Below are 8,908 nucleotides of genomic sequence, written 5' to 3'. Positions count from 1 at the left end.
TTCGTGTTGAATCGTGATTAATGAGGTTGGAAGGGCGAGGGGAAATACGTGCGTAATTGGGTCGGGGACCTTGAAGGGTCGGGACGGTTTCACGGTGCGGTTTTTGTTCTGCGGCCTGTCGGTGGCACGCGCCGGTTGAAGTGGAAGGACCTGTCGTTGCAGGTGAGCGGTATCAGCACAGAGATCTTCAAACAAATCGAGACCGTCGAGAACGATCATGACGCCTCGACGGCAGCGGCCCTCGAAGCTGTCGATCGGAGGGGTGAGATGGTCGTACGGATCATCGAGCCGCGACAGATGGGCAGGCAGGCGTCCGAGGCTGCGAAGAAGTTCACCGCCATGCAGGTTCGTTTTTCACACAGCAATTATTAATTATTAATAATCGATTCAAATAAAAAATTGTACTGTAATGAGACGACCGGCTCCGTTGAACAGAGTCGAGATCGGAAAAGTTGTTCTTAAAACGTGGCAAGGATCGAATTGTGCGCGCAGACGTTGCAAAGTGTAATTGTGTGTGGCAGGATCCGAAGCACCCCATTCACTTCGTGGAGATAATCAAAAGGCCGGGACAGACGCTGGGACTGTACATACGCGAGGGCAACGGCGTCGACAGGAACGACGGCGTCTTTATCTCGAGGATAGCCCTGGAGACCGCCGTCTACAACAGCGGCTGCCTGAAGGTGAGAATCAGCCCTCCCTCCCCTCCTACCTTCTTGCACTTTTCCTGGCTCACCTTAATTGCCCCCCGCGCCTCGAGGCCAATTTAGGCCCGGAACTTATTGCCGCTGCCTGCCGGGAATTAAACCCGGCGCTGCTATTTTTATCGGAGCGTGTATCGTACTTTTCTTCTTGGTAAAAAACGTTTCCTCATCGATCCTCTCGATTTTCTTCTTTCTAATTAGGTCGGCGATGAGATCCTCGCGGTGAATCTGGTCGACGTGACGCACATGAGCCTCGACGACGTTGTGATCATCATGTCGATACCCAGGAGGCTGATCCTGGCGACGAGGCACGGTCAGCACCAACCAGTCTCGCATAGCCGTCAGACCGAGCACAAGGCGCCACCCGTTGTGGTAATCAAGAGAGAACTGAACGAGGACGAGAGCGATCATGCGACCAGTAATCACGTCAGGTAGTTAAAATTATTAATGACAATAATGAAAAATAAAAATTCGCATCTTCAGTCTTTATTGTTCCGTTATCACATTTTTTTACTGGCCTCCCTTTCATTAAAAATTCGGAGACGTCCTTCGGCGATAGATGGAAATGTGCAAATGAAGAAATATAGTTTGACTCGCAGGGACGGTAACCGTAGACGTGGCGATGGTCGCGAGATGCTGCCATCTCGGTCGAGATTAGGTCTGACGGGTCTCGGGTCTAGTCAGGATCTTGGATCCAGCAACGGCGATCTGTATTATAACTCCAGACCGGAGGGGCACTGGTCCTATCAACCGCCACCGCCGCCAGTCATCACGCATCAGCCGAAACCGTCTGCTACTCAACACTTCCAGCCGTACGAGCGCGGATACCCGAAAACTTTGGAAAGTTTGGCTGAGAAGGTAAGCAACGTACTTGTCTCAAGTATTTTCTTCGTGCTTCCGACGCAGCTCGAGGTTTCATCGATTCGTTCAGGAAAATACATAAATAATAAACAAGAATTTGATAGAATGTTTTATGCCACGAAGTTTGAATTGAACGCACGTAGAAGGGCTTCGAATTTCCAGCTGCGGTCGGATATAGATCACATAGATGTTCTAGACGATGTGGATCGAGCACCCTTTCATACATATACCTGTCTGCACCAAGTTGACACTTGTTTGCCCTTCTCTGTCTTCAATTGCGATAGCGATTATAAGAAAGTGGTGAATTCGTGGCAATGTCTCGAGACACTCCTGAATAGTGATCGGTACGCTGCGCACCGTCTCGTTCTCCAAGCGTTCCTACGTCGCGTACTCGCGGATGATCATGCATTGTTTTAATTTATTTTTAAACGACTTGGACTGTAGACGGTTCGCAGCACGTTCTCGTGTTTCGACCACGTGTTTCACATAACTAATTGGTTCTATGAATGAATGCTACGTTGATATTAACCAGGATTTCACAAAGGTAAAGAAACCAGCAAATCTTTCTTGATATACATATAGACTTGTGTATGCAGCAAATTCCCTGCACCGTACGCCCACCTTGGACGGTGAACAAATATTTGGAATATTTTCCATCGTTAATCTTTAATCTAATCAGATAAAAAAATAATAATAAATATTTGTCGACGTCCAAGTGGGTTTGAATATCTGTCGCTGTTTACCAAACGTAACTCCACTTTTTGTTGCCTTGTAAGCTTTGCTCTCTGTATGTTCGTTCTGTATTTCTTCCTTTACGAGTAATTAATTACCTGGTCGTAGCCCGGCGTGGCGATCCGTGGACGTTTAAATTGAATTCTAATCGAGACCATTGAACCACGGATCACGACGCCGAGGTATTTGAACTAGACTCTCCTTTCTTTGAATCACACTCGGCCCGTGGCATATGAAATTTACTTTTAAAAGTATCGATCGGTCGATTGTGAAACGAAGAAAGAAACAGAGGGATCGCAGACGACTTGAATCGAATTTAGGTACACTCGTTCTACACTGGCCCGGTGATGCCTTCCAACGGCGGCCGTCGGATGTCCACCGGGGCTGGGATGCAGTCGGTGGGAAGCAGACTCTCCGGCCAGACCCAGTCCACGCACTACGGCTACAGCCAGCACACCGGAACTGGGAGGATCATGCCCAGGAGCGGCTCCGATCAGCATCTGCCGCGGGTCGACTACACGAGCATCACCACCCCGGCTAGGCACACTCTTCTCAGATCCAGCTTGAAATCAGGTCCGCTTGCGTGTAACGATCCGAGACCAGAAACTGATATCAGTAGCCAATTACAATTTCGAATAAATAAAATAATAAATAATATCTGTTGATCGCGCAGGAACATCGGCGTTGAGATACAATACGAGGTACGGCGCTCAGGGAGACGGTACGTCGAGCACCCAGAGACAAGGCCAGTACGGCACGCTGACCAGGAGGCATCGGCCGTCGCTAGACTACGCGTCGGACACCGAGGCCACGTGTTCCAGCTCGCCGAAGTCCGCGTACTATTACTACAGGCACAACATGAACAATCCGCCGTCGAGTAGCGCTGTCTCGCACCTTGCCACGCTGTCAAGGTCGCAGATCGGTCAGAGTTCCTCAGGTAAGTAATTTCATGATCGAGGCCAGACCCCTCCCGACCCCTCCCAAACCCGGCCGAAGACCCGGAATTCACATCACCCGCTTGCATGCACCGTGAACGAGAGTCACGAGAAATTGAGTTGAAATTAACAACGCTGTCTCTAGGCTTGAGATCGAATTCGTTGCCTCGTAGTGGCAGAACGTTGCCCCAGCAACCTGGTCTCAGGTCTGGACTTAGCACGGTAGCATCGGGACTAATAGATCAGGAAGATAGTGACGGGGCATTGTCGGCACCCGAACTACCTTCCATCAGACGCGATAGAGGTCAGTTTTGATGTTCAATTAGCGAGCAAACGTTCGTTTGACGCCGGCTGGGAACGGAGAGTGTAATCGAGATCGTTTTATCTGTTTATGGAACGGCAGGGAGAATACCGTCATCACCGAGTGTGTTCACGTCGGACGAGTACCGAGCCTGGCTGAGTCGTACCCCGAGCACCAGCGCGTTGTACGATCAGATCAGAGCCACGACGACCAGGCCGCCGCGTTACACCTACAGCGCAGAGAACATTCACGCGGCTGTGAATCAAGTGAGTATCGAACTCTCGCTTTTGGATGTTCGACGTCTAAATTGAATTTCTGCGTTCAGGGCGAGTACGGAAGTTACGGAGCGTACAGGCCTCTCTCGAGCACGCTCGATCGTCTGTCGACAAGGTCGGCGTCCGCGCAGCAAGTGAACTTGGCGAATCTGAAGGCGTCGACGGCAATCAGCTCAACGTGCCACCGCGGAACGTCGAACCAGAGACCATCTTCGGTCGCGTCCGGCGCCCGTGCGTCTCTGACCAGCCAGAAGCCCTCGTTGTCCAGCTCCGCCACTCAGAGGGCCACTTCCGTCAGGAGAATCAGGAATCTACTGGACTTGGAATCCACGCGAAGTATACCCACCCCTACGCCTACCAGAACTCAGGATCAAAGACTGCTAGATATTAATCCTGCAGGTATGCGACTATTCAAGTAACTCTTAGATCGGAATGTACTTTGAATATTGTCCGATTTTACAATTATTCATAATTATATGCAAAATCGTTGAACATTCGGAGTTCGGAGAAATCGTTTGTAAGAAGTATTATTCAATTTTCGCGCAGAGTTCCTCAAGTATAAAATAGAAAAGCCTCCGACCGTGGGAACTCCGAGTTCGACCAGCTCACTGTTGAGTTCACTCGGTGACGCGACCAGCGGCGATTTAGCGGGTGGAGTCAGCGGACTGCTCTCGGTTCATTTACTGGCTGGCCGCGGCCTTCGTTCGACGACGTCCTCCTCGGCGGCCACCACGCCCTCGACACCGTCAGGTCAGCCTAATTTAGGTACGTTCGGGAGTCCGCACACCCTATAGAGCGTTTCTATCCGTCGCACAACCCTCACGAAGCTGATCTTTCGTTTACCATTATTATCAGACCGCAGATTTCAAGAAATTCGGAAAATGAAATTTATTCCATAAATCTGCTGTCTAGCAGTTATGTTTTTTGTTATTTATAGTAAATCCTCGCACCTGAAACTCTCGAATGTTAGAAAACAGCTACGACAAATGCGTTAGAATAATTCTGAACAATCGAGGCTTTTAATCGTGATCTTTTGGAAATATCTTCCAAAAGAGCGAAGGTGCCTCGAGTTTACTTGAACGCTTCGTTCAGAAAACTGTATCCAATGAAATATTTGTTGTTCGAACGAAATTCACAACAGCTAGCTGCGGTTTGAGAGACCTCTACTGCGTACTGGAGTGTGACAGGGTGCACAAGGCGAGGACGGTGATGCGAACCGGGGACCTGATGTTCGACTGGGACGAGACCTTCGAGCTGGACCTCGTTGGCAACCGGCAGTTGGACCTGCTCGTTTACTCCTGGGACCCGCAGTACAGGCACAAGCTCTGTTACAAAGGATCCGTACATCTCGCGAGCCTCCTCAAGGAATCACCGGTGCACCAGCTGGCCGTCAAGGTCGAACCGCGCGGCACGATATACTTAAGACTGCGATACACCGACGCGCAACAGACTTTCCGGAGGAGAGGACTTCCGGTGATATCTCTCGCGACGAGAGTCGCCCCACTCTTCGGCGTCGATCTTGAGACAGTGGTGAGTTAAATATTCGATGAATCAACCTGCTATGAGAATATTTCTACTCCAGTATTGGTTTCGATTTGATGATTCAGGTGAGTCGAGAAAGTAAAACCGGTGGAGTTCCTGGAGGTGTTTCAACTGCTCTAGCGATGGGTGTTCCAAACGTGCCCATCATCGTCTGGCGGTGCGTCGAGGAGGTCGAGAGACGAGGTCTCGACATAATTGGTAAGTTTCCACTGTCATTCTCGAGTTCCGGCAGTCGTGATATCGGCAATGAACGCGTTCAATGATGATTCGTTTCATCAGGTCTATACAGGCTTTGCGGATCGGCAACGAAGAAGAGGATACTCAGAGAGGCCTTTGAAAGGAATGCCCGCTCGGTGAACTTGTCTCCCGATAACGTCCCGGACATCAACGTTATTACCGGTAATTATTCTCGAACCGGATTTGTTATAACAGAGCTAATATAATTTATTCGGTGGTTCAGGCGTGTTGAAGGATTATTTACGAGAACTTCCGGAACCACTTTTCACGAAGTGCCTCTACCAAATGATGGTCGACGCACTGGCCGTTTGTTTACCAGACGATCCTCAAGGCAACGCGAAACTCATGTTCAGTATACTCGACTGCTTGCCAAAAGTGAATAAGGTACGTCTTAATATTCTCGACGTTCTCTCATCGATACGAGACGTCACTGACTGATCGCGTGATCTTTGATTTAACAGTGCACGTTGATCTACTTGCTTGACCATCTGGCAATGGTGGTATCGCAATGTAACAAGATGTCACCGGCCAGTCTGGCGGTGTGCTTCGGACCTGTGCTGATGCTTCACTCGGAAGAGAACGGACCACCTTTGGACTTCCAGCAACCGATAGCAGTGCTCAAGTACCTCCTCGAGATCTGGCCCGTTAAGTCAGGTAATGTCTTCATTCCTGACGGACAACTTCGATTATCAGGCTTTTCCAAAAAATCCCTTTAAGATCGATCGATCTAGTAGAAAAATGAGATTGTACGGTAGAACGGACGATAAGCCTGATAAAACGAACGGTGGTAAGAATATGAGCCGGATGATCAGTCGCTCATTTCACAGACAGTTCGGAAGATTTCTTCAGTCGCTTCGGCGCTTCCTCGAGTTACGCCACCAGTCGAGCAGCACAGCAACAGTCAGCATCAACTGCAGCCGCAGCAGCAACAGCAGCAGCAGCAGCAGCAGCAACTCCAGGGAACATTGGGACGCACAGGGCTGCCCTGGCAGCCTCAACACTCACTTCATCAACAGTACCCACCTACGGCACCACCCGCAGCCCTCGCGCCCTCCACTCGTCCTCCGCCGCCGGTCAAACCTCGCCAGGTCAGTGAGATTTTCCAATATTCCTCGCTTTTATTCTCAGCTACGTTCGTTACCGTTACCGATCTTAAATCGATTCGTCCTCTGTTCAGAATTTTCTTTCTTTCTATCAAATCTGAGAAATATTTGAACAGAGGACGGATAGAGGGAGGGTCAAAAAAACAAGACAATCAAAACTTTTCTGGACCTCAAGGCAACGCGAAACTCATGTTCAGTATACTCGACTGCTTGCCAAAAGTGAATAAGGTACGTCTTAATATTCTCGACGTTCTCTCATCGATACGAGACGTCACTGACTGATCGCGTGATCTTTGATTTAACAGTGCACGTTGATCTACTTGCTTGACCATCTGGCAATGGTGGTATCGCAATGTAACAAGATGTCACCGGCCAGTCTGGCGGTGTGCTTCGGACCTGTGCTGATGCTTCACTCGGAAGAGAACGGACCACCTTTGGACTTCCAGCAACCGATAGCAGTGCTCAAGTACCTCCTCGAGATCTGGCCCGTTAAGTCAGGTAATGTCTTCATTCCTGACGGACAACTTCGATTATCAGGCTTTTCCAAAAAATCCCTTTAAGATCGATCGATCTAGTAGAAAAATGAGATTGTACGGTAGAACGGACGATAAGCCTGATAAAACGAACGGTGGTAAGAATATGAGCCGGATGATCAGTCGCTCATTTCACAGACAGTTCGGAAGATTTCTTCAGTCGCTTCGGCGCTTCCTCGAGTTACGCCACCAGTCGAGCAGCACAGCAACAGTCAGCATCAACTGCAGCCGCAGCAGCAACAGCAGCAGCAGCAGCAGCAGCAACTCCAGGGAACATTGGGACGCACAGGGCTGCCCTGGCAGCCTCAACACTCACTTCATCAACAGTACCCACCTACGGCACCACCCGCAGCCCTCGCGCCCTCCACTCGTCCTCCGCCGCCGGTCAAACCTCGCCAGGTCAGTGAGATTTTCCAATATTCCTCGCTTTTATTCTCAGCTACGTTCGTTACCGTTACCGATCTTAAATCGATTCGTCCTCTGTTCAGAATTTTCTTTCTTTCTATCAAATCTGAGAAATATTTGAACAGAGGACGGATAGAGGGAGGGTCAAAAAAACAAGACAATCAAAACTTTTCTGGTCTACAGCTTTCCATCATATTTTTATATTTATTAAATAAAATACAAGAGGCGTCGTTCATCGCTAAACCCGAAAGGAGGCCAGGAAAGTTGAACGAAACGGTTCGAAAGAGTGAAAGAAGAATAATTGAACAAGCCAAGTCTCGTCTCGCTCTTCGCTTTTCTTGTCCGTGTCCCACATATGTGCATTATCCGGAGCGTGTTGTGAAACAGCATGGTAGACAAAGTAAAAAAAGACTGTTCTCCTCCCATTGTTCTCATCGCTTCGCAGATAGAAGCCCTGTTCGCGCTTTCACGATCTCGTCAATCATTTGTTCGCCGATCGGTGAGAGACCCGCTCGAATCCATTCATTCGCTCATGTTCATTCATCGTATACGTTCGCTGGCTCATTCGTACGATCGTGTCCCGGTTACAGATACAATTTTATCGAGGACCGTTCTCCGTTTGCAAATTGCTCGCTACAGGCCACCTATTCAACAAAGAGATAGTCATCGAGGATAAAAAGGAGTAACAGATCGACGAGTATTCACGGTGGAAAATACCACCTGAGATCTGGTTACTCGCGCGCAATTAGAACACAGGCTTGAACGGTGAGGAGTTTGCAAAACGATCCGGAACCGCGAGCGTGTAAATACCTGAAACGCCGTAGAGAGAAATGTGCATGTCTCGATGTGTCAGTACTGTACCAATTCACTTTTCTGGGTGTGAAACGTCGACGTTGAATCGTGTATTCGGACGGGGCCGGGTCTTATGATTTGTTCACATTTTACGCAAAACTCTCTATACGTGTCTCTATCTCTATCTGTCTGTCTCTATTTCTATTTCTATCTCTATCTCTCGACGTGTCTTTCAATTATAGTGACGATTTACGTTGTCTTCTTTATCTTTTTTCGTTTTTGGGCACGATTCATTCTTCAGAGCAAGCGCAAATTGCCGGCTCTACCAAATCGCTGACAGCACAGAGACGCCGCTTCTTGCACAGGTATTATCGTTATTATCGTTTTCAATTCCGCGTTCTTTTTTATAAAAAAAAAAAAATCATCACCCGTTTAGTTTTATATCGTTCTTATCACATGCATGGCCCGATATTATATCAAATACATATATA

General features: G+C 48.8%; 1 protein-coding gene across 11 annotated transcripts in view; it reads left to right on the top strand.

The window, feature by feature from the left end:
- RhoGAP100F (Rho GTPase activating protein at 100F) overlaps positions 1 to 8,908 on the top strand; it is a 36,470-nt gene that overhangs the window by 21,970 nt on the left and 5,592 nt on the right. Inside the window, exons 2-20 of one of the 11 annotated variants that reach the window (XM_026810702.1) lie at positions 163 to 345; positions 522 to 680; positions 903 to 1,132; positions 1,289 to 1,559; positions 2,095 to 2,106; positions 2,615 to 2,867; positions 2,968 to 3,231; positions 3,375 to 3,533; positions 3,633 to 3,796; positions 3,856 to 4,204; positions 4,352 to 4,570; positions 4,947 to 5,335; positions 5,413 to 5,545; positions 5,627 to 5,746; positions 5,808 to 5,915; positions 6,863 to 6,915; positions 6,993 to 7,185; positions 7,363 to 7,619; positions 8,719 to 8,782. In XM_026810702.1, the coding sequence (XP_026666503.1) occupies positions 163 to 345; positions 522 to 680; positions 903 to 1,132; positions 1,289 to 1,559; positions 2,095 to 2,106; positions 2,615 to 2,867; positions 2,968 to 3,231; positions 3,375 to 3,533; positions 3,633 to 3,796; positions 3,856 to 4,204; positions 4,352 to 4,570; positions 4,947 to 5,335; positions 5,413 to 5,545; positions 5,627 to 5,746; positions 5,808 to 5,915; positions 6,863 to 6,915; positions 6,993 to 7,185; positions 7,363 to 7,619; positions 8,719 to 8,754 (3,552 nt within the window). In that variant the 3' untranslated portion in view covers positions 8,755 to 8,782. Of the gene's footprint in view, positions 1 to 141; positions 346 to 521; positions 681 to 902; positions 1,133 to 1,288; positions 1,560 to 2,094; positions 2,107 to 2,614; positions 2,868 to 2,967; positions 3,232 to 3,374; positions 3,534 to 3,632; positions 3,797 to 3,855; positions 4,205 to 4,351; positions 4,571 to 4,946; positions 5,336 to 5,412; positions 5,546 to 5,626; positions 5,747 to 5,807; positions 5,969 to 6,045; positions 6,239 to 6,411; positions 6,673 to 6,862; positions 6,916 to 6,992; positions 7,186 to 7,358; positions 7,620 to 8,718; positions 8,783 to 8,908 lie in introns of all 11 variants that reach the window. The other 10 variants (XM_026810697.1, XM_026810685.1, XM_026810705.1 and 7 more) reach the window with 10 other exon arrangements.

Source organism: Ceratina calcarata, unplaced genomic scaffold, assembly GCF_001652005.2.
Source record: "Ceratina calcarata isolate Rehan_Ccalc_2016 unplaced genomic scaffold, ASM165200v1 scaffold11.2, whole genome shotgun sequence".
In the NCBI taxonomy this organism is placed as follows: Eukaryota; Metazoa; Arthropoda; class Insecta; order Hymenoptera; family Apidae; genus Ceratina; species Ceratina calcarata.
The sequence above is the reverse complement of the archived record's forward strand: the minus strand, read 5'-3'. Positions and strand labels throughout refer to the sequence as shown.